This window comes from Acomys minous (assembly GCF_964271855.1).
Source record: "Acomys minous genome assembly, chromosome: 12".
Lineage (NCBI taxonomy): Eukaryota > Metazoa > Chordata > Mammalia > Rodentia > Muridae > Acomys > Acomys minous.
The window spans coordinates 19,791,753-19,815,137 of record NC_140493.1 but is presented as its reverse complement, the minus strand read 5'-3'; the positions used below and the strand labels follow the sequence as shown (position 1 = coordinate 19,815,137).

Sequence of the window (23,385 nt, the reverse complement as noted above, 5' to 3'; positions counted from 1 at the left end):
TCTGTTTTGCGGCAGGTGTTACCAACCCTGCTCCCCGGAAGAGGCTGGCAAAGAAAAAAGGAACTACAGCAAAGTATTCAGCATCCCCACCATGGAGCCCCAATCTGAATCCAGACCTATGCCACAACAGGTGTGCAAGCAGCTTTCTCTGACGTTAGTAAATGAACCACCAATTAAACAAACATTTTCTTGGAGGAGGAGAACCAACCAGTTGTAATCAGGGAAGCTGTAGGAGCAGAGGACCCCCATTTCGATAAAGACCCCTTAGAGAATACTTCAGACACCTAGTACCTCTGCCATTGTATACAGAAGGCTTCATGCCATGTCAAGTCTGTGTCGTTCCCCCCCACCCCCCCCCCTTTTGAGACAGGGTTTCTCTATGTTATCTTGGCTGTCCTGGACTCGCTTTGTAGACCAAGTGGCCTCAAACTCACAGGGATTGCCTGCTCTGCCTCCCTGAGTGCTGGGATTAAAGGCGTGAGCCACCATGCCCACCTCAGTTCTGTTCTGTTTATACCTTACTTTTTCTCATCCCTCAGTGACAGAGCAGGGCAGAGAGGATGAACCAAGCTTCCAGGACCCATGTCCTCCAAGCTGCATTCTTATGGCTGCATGAGGACACTTGCCACCATTAGCTCAATCCCTCAACACTGTTAACAACAGAATTAAACACAATGATGAAGTCCAGCAAATCTCTGAAATTTCTTTCTCTTTGTGCTTTTTTAAAAAAGGAATTCTTGAGGCCAGCCTGGTCTACAAAGCGAGTCTAGGACAGCCAAGGCTACAGATAAACCCTGTCTCAAAAAACCAGGAAAAAAAAAGAATTAAAAAAAAAATAAAAATAAAAAAGGAATTCTTAGCTGGGCACGGTGGCACACACCTTTAATCCCACCACCCAGGGAAGCAGAGGCAGGTAGATCTCTGAGAGTTTGAGGCCAGCTTGCTCTACCAAGTGAGTCCAGGACAGCCAGGGATACACGGCTACACAGAAAAACCCTGTCTCAAAAAAACAAAACAAAACAAAACAATCTTTACAGTAGTAGGGTGGGATTACAAATAATAAAATTTGGGGAATATTCTCTTGCCTTTTTTCCCCCTAGAAGAAAACATGATATATAATAAGCCTTACCAAAATGTCATTTAAAAAAAAGAAAGAAGTGACCACTGGTTAGAGTCTCCTCTAAGACAGAGTCAAAAGAGCAGGCTGCTGGCACAAGATCCTCACCCATAGGGTCGTCCTACAAGCTCTGCCTTTAGGATACCACTCAAAGGCTCATTTGTCTGCTCTTCACTAAAGGGCTAACTTTAGTTGCCCTGACTCCAATTGGTAGCGGATGGTTCTGAAGCCTCCACCACCTTCCTGCAGACATCCAGGAAGCTAAATAACATGGGAAGCTACTCTGTTCTACTTTATTAATCCACAGGCCTAAGTGTTGTCGGTGCAGCCTGGAGCCATAAGAGACCGGAGACCAGGACACATGGAGCTGGGTGAGGAGGTGGTGGGAGCTCAGCAGGCCCCAACTCACCTGTGCTTGCTGTCCATTCCCACGTGCACACTGCCCCCCTCACCCCCGCTCCGACTGCTCTGTGCTGAGGCTGCCTTTCGCGGTCTTGTTCTGCAAGGGGGGGAGAGGGCATGGAAGGGGAGGCTGATGCCGGCCAAAGCCAAGAGACAAGACAAGAAGAACAACACAGGAAATATGAAGTGTGAAAACCAGGGAGGGTAGATGGAAGGACAGGAACGGCACATGGAAAAGGAAATAAAAAAGCAGAATCAGTACTGAATGACAAACAAGAGAAACCCAGACTGGGCTTTCTGAGGTAAAATGTGATCGTAAATAAAAATAAAGAGAATATTGTCTGATCCTAAGATCCATCTCTAAAAATTATTCTTAAAAGAAAGCATAATCTCTCAGGAGCATTCTGAGGACAGTCCTCTACAGATGACTTTTTTAGTATTTTATTTTAGTATTTAAGTATTTAGTCCCCCATTTGGGGACTCAGTGGTCAATGACCACCAGGTGTCAGTGTGACCTCAGTTATACAGGACCTAGTGCAGGATACATGGGCAGAAGGCTCCACTCTGGCCCTCCTCCATCCCATCCTACCTACTTCCGTGTGCAGTACCCATTCTTAAAGGAAGTGACCACTGAACACAGTGGGAAAATGGCGTGGTGGCAGCCCATCACCTATGCACTGCTGGGCTACTTCTGCTGCACTACGTGAGAGACAATGATCTGGAGTTGGCTCTGTTTCCTAGTCTAGACCAGGCCTTGCACCAACACGTTATAAATTGATCCATGGACTGGATGGAGTTCTACTAAACTCAGAAAGAAAGCAGTGATAGTGTCATTGAGTCTGATCTTCATTTGTTTGTTTGGAGTTTCTCTTGTAGCCCTGGCTGTCCTGGAACTCGTTCTGTAGACCAGGCTGTTCTCGAACTCACAGAGATCTGCCTGCCTCTGCCTCCTGAGTGCTGGGATTAAAGGCAGGCACCACTACTTCCTAGCTGAGTCTGATCTTTTAATTTCTCATAATAAACAGATATTCCCCTCAAAAACCCATACCTCTTCCTGACCTACCATGAAGGGTGTTGGGCCCATACCCCAGGGGTTCCTTCAGTTCAGTGACCCTCCACCTTCCAAAGGCCAGAAGAAGGTTATAGCTAGAAGCATCTGCTGGGACAGGCATGGGTGAAGTTGTCCAATGCCTGGGGCTTGCCCCCATTCCCCAACTACACAGCCAGTCCGACTGAGAGTGCTGCGGTCCGTGACTCACCTTGTGCTTGGGGCACCTCACCGAGAAGTTCTCTTCATGCAGCAAACAATCTACAAAACAAGACAGTCCGATGAGACTGTATGCTTAACAAAATATAGCTATACTGGCTGGACTGATGGATATGAACCTAAGAAGCCACAACTGATTTATTTCCTTTCTAAATCCCAAATGTACATATGCAACACTTTTTCTTAGTATGAAAAAACGGACAGTACTTGTGGAAAAGCTAGATGCCATTGGACACGTGCATTTTCACCAGCTTTGTTATGTTTAGCGGCTTCTCCAGGAAACTGCCATGAAGTGTTAACATGGTGGCTGGAGTGGAGACCTTGTCCTGCTATCTTTCTTCCCCTTGCAGATAAAGGACTTCCAGGAGTTTTGAATCTGCCTGGATTTCAAGTCACTGGACACTCAACATCATTTGGATCTGCGCTTTAGACACACAATTATTTTTCTCTTATTCTCTGCTTCTTTGATTACACTGTAGTTCCTAATGGGAAATAATCTATGGTACAAAAGAAAACAAAACTAGCACTTTAAAATGGCTGATGATATAGGCAAATAACCATGGTATCAGGATAGAAAAATCACCAACAGCCAAGATATACATGTTAAGTCTTAAATGAACTCCACACAAATGTATTAGTGGCTCTCTTCTTGTAGGAAGAAAACAGGTGATTTCTATTAAAACTCTTTTCTCTATATTTTCAAAGTGACAATATTTAACAATCAAATCTAATCTCCAAAATAGTGTTTCCCACAGGATTGATGCAGAGCCTCTTTAAGAACCACCTGAAATACAGCGACCCTTTTGTCTGCTGTACAGAGAGCCTAGTATTCTAGACAGGAAGGTGACCAGGCCTGGAACCCCTGCTGTCCCCTGTCCCCTGGATCCCACAGCCCTCAGAGAGACAAGGAAGACACTCCTGCTACAATCACACAATCCACACTGAACAATTCAGAGGGAAAGTAAAGTCCCACAAGGATGATTTTAATCCCTGGAAAAAAAAATGATGAGTTCCAACTGTTAACATGGTGACAGCAAGAGCATGTGTGCCTTCAGGAGGTCCAGGTTCAAGGCACCAGGGTAGTGTGTGGAACAGGCAGATAAATCTATTAATGAATTTACTCTGTACATCACAGCTCTGACAGACTGACAGCCAGGTCACTGCTGTCAGAATGTTAGTAAATATTGACCATACTTCTCAGAGAGCTCTCATGCACCACAGCCAAGAGTCAGCCATGGCACTCACCTTGTTAAGCTTACTATTTAACCAGTTTACAATGAGATCCAGATTAGCAGCCTATAGAGCCACAGATTTCAAGTGTAATAGTACATATGAAGCAGAGAAACACACTAATGAAAACTCATGTCCTCAGGATCCTAAATAAATCATTAAGACAACTGTGGCTCACTTCAGCATTATCTGTTTCTGGAGTCTCAGATCACTTCTCTACAGGGTAGACTTCTCAGATCAAGGCCCAAGAACTCCACCAGTTGTCACAAACCTCCAGGCCTCTCCTCCAACAGGAAACAAGCATAGCAGTAAACAAAATGTGTTAATGTAAAACCCACAAGTACACAGCATGACCAAGACTCCTGCTGCTTCAATCTGCCAGTCAGTTTCTCAACAGCAGGAGACAGACAACTGGAGCTCTCGGGGAAGCATTCTTTCCTCACCTGAGCTCCAGCAGCACTCACTGTACTACCAGTCTCTAGGTCCAGTCAAACATGGCACCTGTGAAGCTTGATCACCATAACACCACACCGTTTACAAAACCACTGGATATAGGGACCATGTATCAGCTGCAAAAGGCACCATCCAAAAGGCACAGTTGTGACAGGCCACAGATAAAATGTTTCCTTTCTGAGGAAGTTAGAAAATGTCCTTTCTGAGTTAAATAAATGAATGTATGTAAATAAAACAATGTAAGTATACATTACTTCTGGAATTACTTCTGGAGATGGTTACAGAACATGCCCACCTGTACCGTAGCAGCACTCTTACAGACAACTGCTCTTTTCTGTTCTCACACAAATCTGTGAATCATTAGGAGCTCTTAGCAGAAGTCAGAACATATGCAGACAGCTCAGAAGCTAGAAGAGCAAAGAGGAGATTCTCTATCCAACCCTGGTGTTACTGAGGTAAGGGCAAAGAGTACAAAGAAGTGCAGTGAAACCCCATCTGAGGACTCTGGCAGGTGCCTGGTCCCCACAAAGTCAGCCAGCAAGTCACCTGATTTGCTTTTTCTAAAGCTCTGGAACTACCTTCAAGTCCACAGGGCGTGGTCAGAATTCCTATAGGGTAAATACCAAAGCAACAACTGGTCAGATCACCACACGAGCTAGAAAAGACTCACAAGGTGGTCCAGTCAACGATACGGTTCCCAGAGACAAATGTCACCACACACTACCTCTAGGAGAGAATACTACTTTTATTACCCTCGAAGCTTAAAGGATAGTGTGACTTTGCTCCAGAGAACTCAGGTACAACATGCACATAGAACTCAGGTGGAATGCAGATACGGACAAGGTAGAAGAGGGGTCTAATATGTCCTTTGGACTCCTGGGTACTAGACAAGGTTACCAGCTCAGTTGCAATCTACCTCAGCGATGTCACTCACACACTAAAGATGGACACTCGTGAAACACACAAAGGGGACTAATATGCCCTAGAAATGACTTGTCAGTGCTGAGGGCTCCTCCCAGGAGAGGCCAGACCCTTGTGTGTTGTTATGACCCACCCTGGCTCCCACCTCACCAGTCAAACATCAAAGTGTGCAGCAGAAAGTGAAATTTCCAGCTGTGTTTTCCCTCCAGGGAAGGGTCTTTATACACAGTGGAATTATTAACGAGCTACCACATCCTTATTCCTTGTCTTAATTGTTGTGTTTTTTGTAGTAATACATTAAACATTTTCCCAGAATCAAAACTCATGTTCTTGTTACTGGACCCTCTATCTGGAGCCAAACTCTCCTTAATTTAACCACCAACACAGAAAATCTAATGATGATGTCAGAAAGGTGGGACTACATCAGGTGGGGAAACTGCAGGAGTCACAGAACCTCCTACAACAAAATTCTATTTCCCTGGAGACATCCCAGCAATCAAAGTTTTTTCTGAAGTACACACACAATCCCACTATCCATATTTTCAAGTACTCAATGGTCACACATGGTTGCAGCTACCACTCCAGAGCATTGCCACTACTATGGAACATTCCAGTGAGGAGTGTGCTTTACCCTGAGAAACTGTACCAGAAAGTAGACTTGGAGGCAGGAACCAGGGGCCTTGACGTTGTGAACCTGGAGTGAGTGTGGCTCCCTGTCTAGGTGTGTAAGCTTCTGTTTCTGACCAGTCTCTGTGTGGGAGATCACTGCTCATCTAGCCACCGACTGGGACAGTAACTACTGTACAATTCCCAAACCAACCCCCTCCCCAGCCCCCACACAACTTAACACTTGGGAATGCCCATTTAAGGGAAGCTTCACATGAAGGAAACCAGATGTTCTGATATAACTACAAGCAACACAATCAATATGTAGATGCTTGACTCAAGAAGACTTAGCCAGAGCACAAGCCAGGGTGACGTTCAAACAACACAAATACTTGTTAAGAGGGAGAGTGAGGCCAAGCATGGAGGTGCGTGGCTACACTCTCAGCACTTAGGAGGCACAGAAGATGAAGAACAGTTCAAGGTTCTCCCTGAAAGCAGTGAACTTGAGGCATGGATGGGTTACATGAGAACCTATCTATTGGGGTGGAGGGGTGGAGAATAAAAGTAGAGGGAGAGAGGGAAGGAGAGAGAAGGGGGGAGAGAAAGATGAGAAAATGTCAATTTAAAACCCAAATCCCTTGAAATAATGGTTTGAGGCTCTTTACTTCCTACCTATCACCGCAGTCCGTGTCTTGCCCATGAAGCAGCTCTTTGGCAACAGCACACAGTCCCTACGTACAACATCTTTTTAAATCCTCCATACCATTCTTGTTCTTTTTAGTACCTCTAATAGAAACTTGAAGAAAAGACCTTGGAAGAACAGGAAGGGCATGGAGGATGTCAACGTGACACAAACTAGTCACCAGGGTAAGAGGGAAACTAAATTGAGAGATCAATTTTATTATTGTTATTTTTAAATTATTTTTTGGTTTTTTGAGGCAGGGTTTCTCTGTGTAGCCTTGGCTGTCCTGGACTCACTTTGTAAACCAGGCTGGCCTTGAACTCACAGTGCTCTGCCTGAGAGATCAACTTGTAATATTGGCCTCTGGTAGTGTCTGTGTGGCATTTTCTTGACTAATGACTGACATGGGAAGGCCCAACTCTCCTAAAAAGCCACAGCTAGGAAAGTGGTCCTGGGTTATATAGAAAAACAAGCTAAGGAGCAGGAGAGATGGCACAGTGGTTAAAAGAACCGGCTGTGATTCCTAGCACCCACATAGTGGCTTATAACCAGTTGTAATTCCAGTTACAGGGGATCCGATGCTCTCTTTTGATCTGAGGACACAAGGTATGTACATGGTGCACAGACATGCATGTAGGTAAACACGCATTCATAGAAAATAAAAATAGGTTGAAAAGGGGAAAAGAAAGAAAAAAAGAAAAAGAAAGAAAGCTGAGCAAGCCATTAAAAGCAAACCAGTAAGCAACATTCTTTTGTGGTCTGTGCTTCAGTTCCTGCCTCCAGGTTCCTGCCCTTAGCAATGGGCTGCCAGCCGAGGTAGGCTGGTTTTGGTCAGTGTTTATCACAGCAAAAGAGAAACCTAACTAGGACATCACACATGTACTCCCATTGCTGAGGGATGGGGAAAACAGATCAGAGCATCAGTGGGGCTTGCTAGCAGGCAGCCCAGCTAGCTCAAAACAACAAAACGGTAAGCTCCAAGTTCAGTGACACCCTGTCTCAAGGCAATGACGTGGAGTGTGATAGAGCAACCTGCCAACCCAGTGCCGCACATGCATCGCAACTTCCCCTGAGTCAAAGCAATAGGCTCCGCTACAGCATTTTCACATATTATTTTTGATCTGCCCCATTCTCCACTCCATCTGTCTTTTTCTTCCACTCAAAAACCAGTCCTCCACCTTTCATATCACAAATATTCTATAATTCCTTTTCCCTCCCTGCTAACTACTCCTTCTTTCATCGTCTCCCTTTCAATTGTGATTAACATCCATACATACCGAGACACACACACACACACACACACACACACACACACACACACACACACACACACACACAAAATTAGAATATAAGATTTGCATGAGAGAAAATGTAGTATTTGTCTAAGTCTGGATTATTTTGCCCAATATAGTTTCCAGTTTGATCCAATTTTCTACAACTTTAGATAACAATACTTTCCAATTCATCTACAGATCAGTGAAAACCCTATCAAAAAATTGTCTTTTTGCAAAAATGAGTAGATTGATGATGAATTTCATATGGAACAAAGAGAGACCCAATATAGTCAAAATAATCTCGGGGGTGGGGTACTTGGAGAATGAACCCAGGGCCTTGCACATACTAAAGTAAGCATCCTACCATTCTCATTTTTAAAACCCACTGCAAAGCTATAGTAATCATGATAATGGAATAATGGATAGGGACAAGGACGCCCACGCACAGTAGTCAGCCGACTTTCAACAAAGTGTCCAAATCATATCATTCAATGATGGAAGAGTGATCATTCTATAAGCAGAACTAGGACAACTGTATAGCTACTCACAAAACAGATCTGAATTGCTACTCTACAAAACAGTCAAAGGCTAAAACACTTTGGATTAAGCATGCATTACTTAAGACGACACCAAAAGAAAAAAAAATAAGATAAATTAGACTTTACCAAAAGCAAACTTTTTTGTTTGTTTGTTTTCGAGACAGGGTTTCTCTGTGTTGTAGCCCTGGCTGTCCTGGACTCGCTTTGAAGACCACGCTGGCCTTAAACTCAAGAGATCCACCTGCCTCTGCCTCCCCGAGTGCTGGGATTATAGGTGTGTGCCACTGTCTAGCACCAAAAGTAAACTTTTACTGAGCATGTAGCTCAGTTGGTAGAGTACTTGTCTAACATGCATGGTGCCCTGGGTTCTAGCCTCAGTATTATATAAACTAGGGATGGTGGTGTACACCTGAAATCTCAGCACTATGGAAGCAGAGGCAGGAGCATCAGGAGCTCAAGATCATCTTTGACTAAATAAGCAAGTTTGAAGCCACTGGGGCTACATGAGACCTTGTCTCAAAAAACAAAGAACACCTTCAAAAAAGTGAAAGAAAGCCCAAAGAATAGAAGAAAATATTTGTAATTCATGTATCTGGTAAGGGATGCTTAGACTTCCCAGTACTGCACAATAAAGACAAAATAAATAAAACAATTTAACAATGGGCAAAGAACTGAAATAGAAGGTGTGCACATAGAATGGTGCTCAACATCGTTAGAGAAGTAAAAAAATCAAACTACAGCAACACAGCATTTCACACTCACTGGGAAGTCTGCAGTGATAATAAAGACATGTAAATATGTTTGATAACGATACTTACTGAGAAACTGGAACCCTAATACAGTTGCTGGTGGGAATGTAAAATGTGTATGTACTTTGGAAAACTATATGGCAGTTCCTCCAGAGGTTAAACCTGGAGTTAACATACAAAAGACTTGTATGTGACTGTGCTATGGTACCATGAAAAAGTAGAAACAAACCTCATGCCCGTCCACTGATGAAAGATAAATCCAACACAGCACACCCTTTATAATCAAGTTTGGCAGTGAAAATGAAGAACTAACACATGCTGCTGCTACATAGATGAACCTTAGAAAACTGTAACTGAAAACCCCAGCCACAAAATGTCAACTAGCACATGATTCCATTTATATGAAATGTCTGTAATAGGCACATCTATGGAAACAAAGTGAATCAGTCGTTGCCAAGAGCTGGAAGGAGGGGAAGGCGTAAATGTTTTATAAAGTGATGAAAATCTAAATGTTAAATGACTCCATTGTAGTTTCCTCTCTACATTCTTTCAGAACTTACAAATAGAAGAGATGTAAGGGAGACAACAGAAATATACAGAAGAGGAGATAATGAATTCGTATCTTCTAGCTTTCTGGATGCTCTCAAAAAAGATGTGTGGTTCCAACTCACCTGCATCAATGGCACACGGGTAATGGTATCGGAAGGAGCAGCCTTTGTTGTAGCAGCCCAAAGTAGCGCCAGCCTTCTGGCAGTGGGAGCATTTCTGAAAAAGAAGAAATCGGAATGTCAGGAATTCCAGACCAGCGGCTCTCCTACAGGCTTTCTTTTCCCTCATGTCAGACCTCAGCATGGCTTTTGTGGTTAGAGGAATCTGTAGTGGTAGGATGGGTTGGTCAATCTCTCACCACCACTCGCTGACTACACCATGGAGGAGATCTAGCAGACTGTTTTAAGGCCAGGATCATGAATGATCTCAAATCAAACAACACACCAAGGCAAGTAAGTGATACTCTACAGTATGCGGTAGACACACCAGTGGGTGTGACACCCAGACCTGCCTATTTTACCCGTTCCCGTGCTCTACTGGCAAATTCCTCTCTGCTATTATGTGCTGCCTGTAGATCCTGCTTCTATTTCTGCCATAAAAATCTTGTGTAGGAGGAGAGGTAAGGAGTGGAATTTAGTTCTAGCTCTTCTATTTGTAAGATTTTATTTTTAATTTTGATCTACTTATCCCAAATGTCCAATACAAGTATATTTTTCTTTCCAGAAAATATGGGTTCTTGTAAGTAAATGGTATTTTTATACATGAATCCTATTTTAAAGGTACTAGGAAACTTGCCATGAATTTCTGGCCAAGTGAGATACTATTCTCTAATTGCAGTGCTCCTCCTTCTGTGGTCAGATTTTCTTATTAAAGCAGGGTGCTGTGCGTACTCATCCTGTCCATCCAAGCAACATTACCAAAATGCAACCACATGTGGCTCTACCAAAGAAAAATGCAGGCCATGACCCACCAGGAAGACTATGAGAAGACACAGATGCTGGTTCCTATTTCTATGAAAAATAAAATAGGCACTCCTTAAACCCTCACATCTGAGCTGGCTGAGCTCCTGAAATGCTGGCAACTGTGGAGCCTAAATGTTCACCATTCTGTCAGGATGAAATAGCTGTGAATGTGGATTAATGCATTCACCTGGCGGGACCTGCAATGTCCACTGTACAGGTCGGATAGGTAAAGTACAGAGGGTCAGGACCTAGCATTAGGTCACAGCTAAGAATGTCTCTTGGAGACAAATGATGCCAAGACCTTATGACTCCTTCTTAGAAGACCAAGATCCTTTTGGGTGTCAATAATCAGTAAATGCTTATCATGTATCCTTTCACCTATGAGAAGAAAGCAAAGATTTTTTTTAGCCTGGAGTAAAGCAAGGACAGTTAAGAGCATTTGCACAATCTCCAGGTTATCTACAGTCTATGCCTCCTTCAGGAAAAACAGCCTTATCACCAACCAAAGAAACAGGATGGCCAATCTGTAAGTGGCAGACCGTCAGCTCTTTCTACTATCTACCTTTCTTATTCAAGGTACCCAAGCACCCATTTATCCAGAGGGTTTGAGTTTCAGGCCCTCTCCATGCTGGAGGATGACTCTTAGTCCACGGTAACCATTGATGAATGGGTACATCAAATGCTTTTGAAAGTCTATAAGCAGAAGGGCTTCTGGAAAAATTTTGCTTTAAATACGGACAAGATGGAAAACATCACCATTCTGGAGGCAGAGGCAGGCACATCTCAGTGAATTTCAGGCCAGCCTGGTGTACATAGTGAGTTCCAGAACAGCCAGGGCTACACAATGAAACCCTGTCTCAAAATAAAACCAACCAACCAACCAACCAGAAAATCAGACCATCTTGCTCAGCCTCCCTTGAGTATAACAGAATCTGTGACAATCATCTAGTCAACACAAGATAATCCTGACAAAGCCAGCCCATCTTCAAGAACAGCACAGTGGGAAGATGAGAGGCTTGGACTCATTGTGACACTGCAGAGCACTAACCCAACCAAGGGCTGCCCATCTCCAGACTTGTTATAGGACAACACAGACAGACAGACAGACAGACAGACAGACAGACAGACACACACACACACACACACACCATAATTGATACGAAGGAGACTAGTATCTGAGGTCGTGTTGGGCAAAGACTCTACAATCTAAACTACTTTGTAAGTGATTCTCCCACTTCCTCATTGAGTCTTACCTGACAATTTCCTAACCTTTGTTCTGTTCACCTTCAAAGATAGTACTGACAGCGCTCACCTCACAGAAATGCTGAGTGTTGAAAGTACTAATCCAGACTTAAAACAGTGGCTGGATCAGAACTGCTGTTGTGTCACTATAGGCCAATGGCACACTACATGTCGTACAGACCAAAAATTGAGCAATCATCCATAGACTGGCCTTGTTACCACTCATTTACAGATGAGGACAGAGAAGACAGGGGCTGGGACATGGATACCTGTTCCCTTCCTATCTCAACTGCTTTGTCACTTGGAGGACCTCTCAAAGAAACCTGCTCCCCAACAGCCCAGACTACATGTCTTGTCTTTTTCATGAAGACTGCAAACTCATCACTCATCAGGAAATTGCATCAGTAAATGATATTTGCTTCTTTCAACTAAAAAGCATGATACGGAGCTGGAGAGATGGATTAGTGGTCAAGAACACTCTCCCAGAGGATATCAGGCTCCCAGCACCCATATGGTGGCTCACAGCCAGTACTAACACCAGATCTGGAGTTGCAGGGGATACAATACCTCATTCTGACTTCCTGGGGGCACCAGGCATTAATAAGGTACACACACAAACATGGCAGCCAAAACACTCATATAGGTAAAATAAAAAATTTAAAAGTGCAATAAACTGACTACATTGCATCCAAAGAGACATCCTACACAGGTAATCATGACCTCAGAGAAGGCATTTTATAGATGGCTTTGTTCAGTGCTTCTCAAAACTATAGTCTGGAGATGAGGAGCACTGAAGCAGTTAAGCTAGGAGGGCAAATTCTCACTCTAAGCAACTGGAGTACACAGTCATTTTCAAAACAATTAATCAGCTCCTTAACTTGAACATAGACCCACAATGACTGGCTAGAATCCATGTTTTCTGAGAGTCATTTAGTGTTTTATCTACTAGACTTCAGTATACCTTATACAGCAATGTAAAAATTATAGGTATGAGGGCAGAAATGAGGCCTCCAATGATGTTCATCTGAATCCCCAGAATCAGAGACCTTTACTACTTTGTGGAGGTGGTAAGTCTCAAGATGAGGAGAGCATACTAATTATCTGGGGATAGATCTATTTACAACACACATTGATAAAAATAAAAAATTCTCTCTTAGAGTGGGGCAGAGCTGTAGAGTTCAGAGATGTGGAAATGGGATCAGGGTTATGTGCTCCCACTGACTTTGAAGCTAGAAGAAAAGGCCACAAACCAAAGAATATATGTAGATAGTTATAGCTCAAAAAAGACAAGTAAACATCTTCTCTAAGCTTCCAGCAAAGGAATAGAACCTAGATGACAACTGAATGCAGCAAGAGGGACTCAGCAGAACATAAGTAACAAGTGTGTGGTAGCTATCAAGCATAAGGTACCTCGGAATTCTCGAGAAGCTCACGGTGACACAGAAGTGACTGCTCGCTGTTCTTGTACATCCTCTAATGTAACAAATTTCTCCCTCATGGGAAAAACTACAATTTCATTTCCTTTTCATGAAGTCAGTTTGTCATCACAAGATCCCCAAAGGCTGCACACTGGGTCTGTTTTCAATGTTCTTTTTTTCCAGTTAAAGAAGCAGAAACTAAAGCAAAGGGGCCTGCTAAGATCACACAGCTAGGGAGCAATGAACTTAAAACTGTAGCTTTTTCCTACTAACCACAAGCTTAACACTCCTCACCCAGCCATGCCTCTTTTAGTTCCCTTCAACCCTCCCACATCTCACAGATTGATGGATGGATGCCTTTAATCCCAGCACTCATGAGGCAGCACGGTACAGCTCTCTGTATTTCAGACCAGCCTGGTCTACATAACAAAACATCAAAAGAGAAACTCCAAACAAATACAAAAAATAAGTAAAAGTACCTCCCATGTGCCAACTGTCAACATAAAAACCTATCTCTATAGAAGCTCCATTCTATACCCAAACCTACACGTTAGCCAGTATAGTTTCCAATTAGATTTTCATTCTTTGTTTTACCTGAAGGAAATATTTATGTTCATTCTCCCATATTGTAATTATATTAAAGTCCCTACGTAGCAAATGTCTTTATTTTAGGGACGGTGAGGACTCAGGGCAGTGTTAGTGCCTAAATATTATTTTTTTTCTTCCTACTGCCCCCCCCCCTTTTTTGAGAAAGAGTCTTCTCATATAGCTCATGCTAGCCTTGAATCACCCCCACCCACTTCTTTCAGGCTAGCCTTGGCTAGCCTGGAACTTGCCATGTAAGCCAGGCTGGTCTCAAACTCATAAAGGTCCACCTGCCTCTTCCAAACACTAGGATTTCAGGCATGATGCCACCACACCTAGATGCCTTTCTTCAGACAATAGCTTAAACTGAGGAAAGAAATGAATTTTTAATTTTTTGTCCCCTCCATTTATGTGTTCACTTTACATCCAGATTGCAGACCCTCTTCCTCCCATTCCACCCCAACACTCCCCCTGATTCTCCTCTCTTCTCCTCAGAAAAGGGGAGGCTCTCCACGGATACCAAATCGCCCTAGCACATTAAGGATTAGGTATACCCTCCCCCACTGAGGCCAGACAAGGCAGCCCAGTTAGGGGAATGAGATCCAAAGGGAGGCATCAGAGTCAGAGAGTAAGCCCCTCGCCCCTCCAGTTGTTCGCAGGCAAATAAATGGAACTTTTCTTTATCATCCTAAGTGAGGTAATCCAAACCCAAAAAGACATGTATGGTATGACTCACTTACCATAAAGCTAATATCCATGTACCAAGTGGATATATTAGCCATAAAGTACAGGATAGCCATGTTACAAACCATAGACCCAAAGAAGCTAAATAACGAGGAGGGCCCAAGGGAGGAGGCTTGACTCTCACTCAGAAGGAGAAATAAAATAGGCACTGGAGGAGGATGGAGGGAGGGAACTGGGTAGAAGAGGGGATGGAGAGGGGAGCAGGGGTGAGAAGGGCTGGGTGAGAGAATGGATATCAGAGGTGGGGGGCATCTCTGGGATGTGCTACAGACCTGAGATAGGGGAGGCCCCAGGAAGTCTATGGGGCCACCCTAGCTGAGACTCCTAGCAGCAGGGGATATGAAGCCTGAAGTGGCTACCTCCTGTAGCTAGGCAGGACTTCCAGTGGAGAGATAAGGACACCAACCCATCCACAGAACCTTCCACCCATTATTTGTACTGCCTACACCATGTGCAGGGACAAAGATGGAACACAGATTGAGGGAATGGCCAACCAAAGACTGGTGTACTTGAGACCCATCCCATGGGACAGAACCAATCCCCGACACTATTAATGTTACTCTGCTATAATTGTAGGCAGGAGCCTAGCATAACTCTTGAGAGGCTTCACCCTGCAGCTGATGGAAACAGTTGCAGAGACCAGAGTGAAACAGTAGACAGAGCTCAGGGAGTCCTAATTTTCTTTTAATAGAAAAAGAGTAGAAATTATTTCCAAGCAACTCTGACAAAACAAATAAACAAACAAACATAAGACCCTTATATTTCTAGACACCAGAAACATGTAAATAAATTACAAAATGTCTTAATTTCTGGGCAGATTTAACATTCATGCAGCCTGACCTTTTACAAGTGCTTGTCACTAGAAGCAGGGTTTGGTGACTTGAAGTGGCAAATTAGAGGGGCTGAACCAACTAGGAGCCATCTAGTCCTGATCCGAGGGAGGCTGCAAATGAAGAATACTGTAGGACTCTTCACTTCCAGAACAGCACTCCCTCTGAGAGCTAACAGCGACCTGAATAACCACGCTGCTTAATGAACATCTTTGAGCAGCCTAGAGCTCTGCAGCAATTGGGTCAGAGCATTATTAGCACACCGATGCCAATCAATTCTACACAAGCCTTGTAGACTGCACTGCCCACTGTATCTCACAGCTTTCAGCACGCATTTTTGTTGTTGTTGTTGTTCATTCTCACAGTATTTACTCAATAATGTTTATCCATCCCCTAAACTAGGAGGTCTAGCATCACTGGGACCAGGCACACTGAAAATACAGGCTGTTGGAACGAATGGGAGGAATACACACTAGAAACTAAGAGCAAATGAAGTTGACTTTTCCAATATTAGTTACAAAGACGATGCCTGGAAAAATGTAGAAAAAATATTCTTTTTTGCTACCAGTAAGTAGTTTATTCTCTCTTAATTATACCTTCTCTACCTAGGACAGAAACACCTGTTGATCTCACTGTGCACTCCTGCTACATGGCTGCAACATGGTCTCCTCAAAAGTATTACACTATCCTTCACAGTCATGGGATGCAGCTCTTCATCCCATTAATTTTCTTTCCACAGGGCTTTAAAGTGTTGGCCAGGGCAGTACATGTTTTAGTCTTTGCTTCCTTAAAGCAGTTATCAAAGGTCTCATCTGGGAGCGCAGTGTGTTTAATCTTGGAGTGCCATGACACTCTTGTCAGCCTACAACCACAGCTGACTCGGGGACCAAGGAAGCCAGAGTGCCAACAGGTGCACAGGTGTTCTAGTGGAACTCGTGTCCCGCAGCTGTTCTGCAAGTGCCAATTTCAAAACCTGAATTCATTAAATGTGTACCTCAGTAAGTTGTTAAGAAATCAGCTAGCAGTCACAGGAGCAGCACTCATTGGTTAAAGCCTACTTTTGTACTTAAGACCAAGTTTCCAGGTTTGACTGATGTTTTAGACTAAGCAAGGTTCTAATTTGACTATTACTCAGGTTTAAACCAGTAGAGGGAAAGTGAACAAAAAGGCTGAGGGCCAAAAACCATCATATTAACCTTACTTTTGTAAAATGGAGACATTTGCTTTACTTTTCTTATAAAGTGTAAAAGCACTGAAAGAATCTTCTGAACTACATGGCATGGGATTGTTTTGATTAATAAAATACATGAAATATATCTTTGTATAGGTGTCATATTCTTGGCACCTACTAAAGTCAAAATTGGGTGGGTGTATAGTCTATTAAATTAAGACAAATTAACTTATATATTAATTAATTTTTTTCTACTAAAACCAGATAAGTGCCTAAAATGTACTGTAGAGGTCTGTCGCTTTAGTTACGCCTTTTTTTTTTTTTTTTTTTTTTTTTGGTCAGTGCAGCAGCTATAAACATCTCAGCATTTCCCCTTTCTAAGGGTGAGACTAGTTGGCTCCTGTCAGCTTCACTCCACACCCCTAACTACTGTTTACTTTTACTGGACTTCCTCTCTCAGGTCTTCTATACTTGACCAATACCTTTTTTTTTTTTTAAGTCTCAAGCTGGAGACATGGCTCAGAGGTTAAGAGCATTCATTGTCTGTTCTTACAAAGGTCGTGAGTTCAATTCCCAGCAAACACACAGTAGCTCATAACCATCTATACTGAGATCTGGTGCCCTCTTCTGGCATGCAGGCACATGTACACTGTATATATATTTAAAAAAATAAAAAATAAAAAAGTCTCTTTAAGTATTTTGCATTTGAAGACATTTAAACAGGGACTGAAACACACACAAACAATTAACAATTGAATTACCAGGAGTCCAAAAACAACTTGTGAAGGGCTTACTGAGCTCTATCTGAGCAAGCTGAGTTACACAGTCTGTCGGGCTCTATAGACAGTCTCTTTGAGTTACATGTTAAACAGACCTGCTCCCCCAGTGTCCTGCCCACGGCTCCTGGCCACTCTTCCACCTAGCCTTACAGCACTTCTTAGATAGACCAATCATGCACCATCTGTTGTTTCTGAAGATACTGCTGCCACCAGGGCCAAAGGATGAGATGTACCACACACAACTACCAATTCCTGCCTCTTCAAAGTCCTCTGCTTCCCACAAAGACCCAAAATCACGAGTTTTAATCTAACCATTACCTTTCAAAAACTAAAGCCCATTGTGGTGGCACACCTGTATTCTCTGAAATCAGAAGGCAGAATTTCAAGTTTGGCCAGCCTGACTTACAGAGCAAGAAACCTTATCTAAAAAGGTAACAAAACAAAACAAAACACACAGAACAAGATAGAAATAATCTCTTTTAAAAGATTATTATTTATGTTTTTATGTATATGAGTACTCTATCTGCATCTGCATGTACACCTCCACATTAGAAGAGAGTATCAGATCACATTATAGATGGTTGTGGTTGCTGGGAATTGAACTCAGCACCTCTGAAGAGCAGACAGTGCTATTAACCACTGAGCCATCTCTCCAGGCCAGAAATAATCTCTTAATAAAACTGTCAATCTGAACTACCACCCTCACTCCTACAAAACCTCTCATCAAAAAAATGGTTCTGAGTCTGGACCCACATCACATGGAAGGAGAGAACAGACTCTTCCTGCAAGTTGCCACAGCACACATCCATCAATACACATAGAAATCACAAATAAGTGTAATTATTTTCAAAGGAAAACCAATCTGTCTGGGCACAGTGGCATATGTCTGTAATCCCACCCTGAGGGAGGCAGCCTAGCTTGAGGCCACTAGGATATACATCAGAAAAGGTTGTGCTACTGAAGCTGAAAAGTATTCCCTTGGGAAAGCTTTTCAAACTCTATTATAAACCTGCCCACAGCTAATGTCTCTGGCTAAGGGAGTAGCAGCTGTAGGTGTAGCTGGCTCCAGAAATAGTGCAAAATGCAGAAAGTAGGATCAAAATCCAAGTTAGAACACAGCTACCCTGGCAGCATCTCTCAGTTATGTTCCTGGCCTCCAGTCTGGTCCAAGAGGAAAGCATGTGCCCTAGTTCCCTCTGTATTGCCTCTGTCCATAGTAATGGCCTACCTTCAGTTTACAGTAAAGTCAGAATGTTCAGTCCAGTTAGAAGACTTTTTCCCTTCAATCTTTCCAAAATTTCTGTACTTTATCTACCAGTACAGCAGAACTTAGCTATAACCTTGATCAGGTAAGAATATATTTATGATACACAACTTAGACAATGGATTTTATCATTGAGCAAACAAACGGGAAGTTATTAGGTCTAAGACACAGGATAACTTTTTTGCTGCTGTTGCTGCTGCTGCTTTACAAACCCAGATTTCCATCAATAAGCAAACATGACAATAAAGTGTGTGTTGTGCTTGCAATAGCTGTGAAGACTAAAGGGGTAAACAGACCATAGTGATGCTCCTTATTGCTACTTACTTACTTGTTTATTGAGACAGGGTTTCTTTGTGTATCTTTGGCTGTCCTAGACTCACTCCATAGACCAGGCTGGCCTGCCCTGCCTCCTAAGTGCTGTGATTAAAGGCATGCACCACCACCTGCAGGCCTGATACTTCTTCATAGAATCACAAAATCCAAATTAGTCTATGGAATATAAAAAGGACTTGGCCCTTCTCAGCAGCTGTTCCTTGGGATGTAACCCTTATGCGGTTCCTTTATTCTAGCAAACGTTCCTATTTATTCAAGTTTCATGAATTGATTATATCAATTTTGTAAATATAAAATAATCTTTTTTTTATTCATACAATAACATTTTTACTTTATATTTATGCGCAGAGGCTGAAACAAGGAGCCAAAATCACACTCAGTGAATCCACAGTAAACTCACAGAATGTTCTGGAGGCAAAGAAAAATATCAACTGTGGTTTATTTGAGCTAAATAGCACAAATGGATAAGAGGTTCCTAGGATAATAGCAGGGTGTGATGGTGTAAGAAGGTGGATCTCTGAGTTTGAGGCCAGCCTAGCCTACAGTTAGATCACAAAGCGAGACCCTACCTTAAGGACAAGCCTGGTGTGTTTGTCTGTCTGTAAGTCAGTAACATGGAGATAAATATCCAGCTGAGAAAAGTAAAGGGGACCTTGTTATATAAGGACATTGGTTAAGGCAAAACAAAACAAAAAAAAACTCTAAACATGCTTACTACAAGGAAGAGCAAAAATACTTTTTTTTTTTTAAAGGCCACAAAGCAGGGCCCAGCACTTGGGAGGCAGAGGCAGGCAGGTCTCTCTGAGTTTAAGGACAGCTTGGTCTACAGAGTTCCAGGAAGGCCAAGGCTACACAGAGAAACCCTGTCTCGAACCCACCCTCAATCCCCTAGGGGAGGAGGGAGCCACGTAGGGCACTCCTAAGTGACTCCTCATATAAGCCAAAAGGGGAGGGGCGGGGGACAACAAAAGCTCTAACAGTAGTACTTGTAGTCATTTTCCGTTACTTTCCGTTTCAGCAGCTGGAGACCAGGTTGGATGGGAGGGTGATTTGTAAAGTGGTCTACTTCTAGTATTAGGCTAACCCCAGTCACACTGTCCCAAAACAACACACTCCTTTGTGGATGTAAACATTTTTACAGGTCACACACAATGTTTTTACCTATGCTCTGTCATCTTGCTTTAGTGAACATCAAAGATGATGATAAATAAACATTTGAGATTATGGTAGCAGTAATTATTCCTAACAAGTTTTCCATAAAGGGGAAAGCTCACACATGGGCTGAAGTTCAACTGTCATTATAACAGGCAAAGGTACTGGCCACTTGCTGTGCATTTAGAATCTCTGCAATTCCCTAACACTAATTCTCTGCAGTTTTAGTCTTCAGGATCACCAATAATAATTTAAGGAGGCAAAACAAAGCAATCTCATAAGCAAAATGCATCCTCTTACAACAATTTAAGTTAAATCTATTCTCTATTCCTTTTAGGTATTAAGACATTACTCACGAGGCTTGCTTTAATATTTTTCTTGCACAAAGCATACCCATATTCTTATGCTAATACACTGTCAGAACTATAATCATTACATGTTAGCACAAGCTTCGCTAGTGATGTTCTGTGGACTACCCAGCTGGCTTGTTTTTTAATTGGTTTGTATTTTGTCTTACCCACAGCTGTATATACCTTATTAAAATAATTTTAATCAGAGGTGTCTTTTATAATCAAAAAGAAAATCATATAAATTCCCTGAAAATGTTTTGTCTAAGGAAGTTTTTTTCCATGTTAAGAAAAGGGATTTGGGCCTGGAGAGATGGCTCAGAGGTTAAGAGCACTGGCTGCTCTTCCAGAGGTCCTGAGTTCAATTCCCAGCAACCACATGGTGGCTCACAACCATCTATAATGTGATCTGGTGTCCTCTTCTGGCCTGCAGGTGTACATGCAGGCAGAACACTGTATACATAGTAAATAAATAAATATTTAAAAAAAAAGAAAGAAAGAAAAGGGATTTGTGTTAAGAGATTAGAAAGGAGGGGCTTAGGAGTTCTGAGCCAGGATTAGGTTTAAGACAGTAATTAGTGAGGCTGGAGAGATGGCTCAGTAGTTAAGAGCACTGCCTGCTCTTTGAAAGGACCCAGGGTTCAATTCCCAGCATCCACATGACAGCTCACTATTGTCTGTAACTCCAAGATCTGACACCCTCACACCAACACACATAAATTAAAATTAAATAAAAATATTTTTTAAAAAGGACAGTAATTAACATTTTTCCTCTGCAAACCTGAGAAAAGGCTGAACCCAGCAAGAGCAGGAACCTGCAGCAGCCCTGTGATACAGCAAGATGACTGAGCATAGGTAAAGGTATTGTGTGTGACCTGTAAAAATGTTTACATCCACAAAGGAGTGTGTTGTGGGACAGCATGACTAGAAGTAGACCACTTTACAAATCACCCTCCCATCCAACCTGGTCTCCATCTTCTGAAGTGTAGAAATGCATCTTATAGACAAGAGCTTAAAACCTTGAAGTCTAAGTTACATGTTTTTATTTTACTTGTCAAACATTGTACTGGCTGGATGAAAGGAATGGTTACATTTTGTGCTAGTGACTCTTCATAGCACTGCTTCTGTCTAGGGCTCAGCCTACCTGGAGCTCAGTATACATACAGAGAAAACCAATTACTAAATTGCTTATCTGTGAGGCACCCAAATAAAAATGCTCATGATTTGACATACTATTTGCCACAATCAGGCACTCCTAATAAGATTTCTAACCAGTGATGATACTATTGGAACACAAACCTCCAAAACTGGTCCCAACCTTCTGTACTAAGAGCCATTGTTGTTGTTGTTATTATTAATTTATTTTATTTTTTTACAAACTGTATGTTATAGTGTAATGCCCCGTTTCTTGCCCAGGCCTCTGTCTGTCTCCCCAATACTCTCATCTATGTATACTATCAATTGAATGTCCTGCCAAGCAAAACTACTCTATTCATAGAATAGCAAAGTTCCAGCAGAAAGGAACTTATTTATGTTTATGGCTTTGGAGATGAATAAAGCTACCAGGAATTTAATCATGGAGGAATCACCCTAAGGCCTGCTGAAACCTAATCATCCTCTAAGAGGGCCGCCCTTAAATAACATACATGAAATGAGCTTCCATCCTCTCTGTTACTTCACAGTCGGAATTAAATTTCAACACTGAAATGTTAGGGGACACTCAACCATATGGGAATGGTAGCATATTAAGCTACTGTTAGTAAAAAAACTGCCCAGATCATGGTTTTCACAACCCAAGGTTAACCGCTGCCTCCAGCCTCCTAGTCAGGCCTTGGAGAAGGCCCCATTCAGCACGATTCAGATCACTCCAACTCCACAGGTACTCTTACTCCTGCTAACCTGTACTGGAAGGCAATGCTTGGCTCATCTCCAAGAGCTGTATCCTGCTCAGGTCTGTGACCAACTCTGAAATGACACCTCAGTTTTTCTCAAAGAATGATGTTGTCACTTGTAGCTGCCCTGCCCAAGGTGAAAGGTGTGTTACAGATGTAGACTAAGGATACAACACTGGGAGACTGCTCAGCTTCAAGGGTAATGATTACAGGCTCAATCCATTACACCATATTCTGTTTTAGATTCTCCCAGGAAGAAGAGGGTAGGTGAGAGGACAAAAGTATCTCAATAGGTGAAGAAAATCCAAACCTATAAGTAATATGATGAGGTTAGAAATGGAATGATTCAAGTGCTTCTCTCCCACCCCCACTATTTTGTTTCTTTCATTTGGATGTATAGTGCATGGCCGTTTGTTTCTACACACATGCATGTAACTGAGACAGACAGAGGTCAACATCTAGTGTCTTTTTCTTCATCTTTCCTTGGGGGAGTAGTGGGAGTGGGGTGAGCATCTGATCCACAGAGAGCCAAGTTACAGATACTTGTGAGCAGCCTTGTAGGAATCAATGTGGGTCTTCTGGAAGAACAGCCAGTGCTTTAAAGGGCCAGCTCTCTAGCCCTTCTCCATCTTATTTTTAAAGGCAAAGTCTCTCACTGAACCTGGAGCTCACTAGAGTTCCATGCGACTGGCTGGCTAGCAAGCCTCTAAGATCAGCACTGGGACTCCAAGCTCATGCTGCTGCACTCAGCTTTTTATGTGGTTGCTCAAGATCCAAACTCAAGTCCTCATGCTATGTCACATAGTAAGCATTTTACTGAACCACCCTGTTCATTTGTTTTTGAGACAGACCTCACATGTAGGCCAGGTTGGCCTAG

At 42.7% G+C, this 23,385-nt stretch overlaps 1 protein-coding gene across 4 annotated transcripts in view; it reads right to left on the bottom strand.

The window, feature by feature from the left end:
* Positions 1 to 23,385, bottom strand: part of TCF20 (transcription factor 20) — an 83,218-nt gene that overhangs the window by 4,893 nt on the left and 54,940 nt on the right. For 2 of the 4 annotated variants that reach the window (XM_084748321.1, XM_084748320.1), the window contains 3 exons: positions 9,912 to 10,005; positions 2,779 to 2,828; positions 1,527 to 1,649 (listed from right to left, as the gene is read on the bottom strand). In XM_084748321.1, coding sequence (XP_084604447.1) covers positions 1,566 to 1,649; positions 2,779 to 2,828; positions 9,912 to 10,005 — 228 coding nt within the window. In that variant the 3' untranslated portion in view covers positions 1,527 to 1,565. The remainder of the gene's footprint in view (positions 1 to 1,526; positions 1,650 to 2,778; positions 2,829 to 9,911; positions 10,006 to 23,385) is intronic. The other 2 variants (XM_084748318.1, XM_084748319.1) reach the window with 2 other exon arrangements.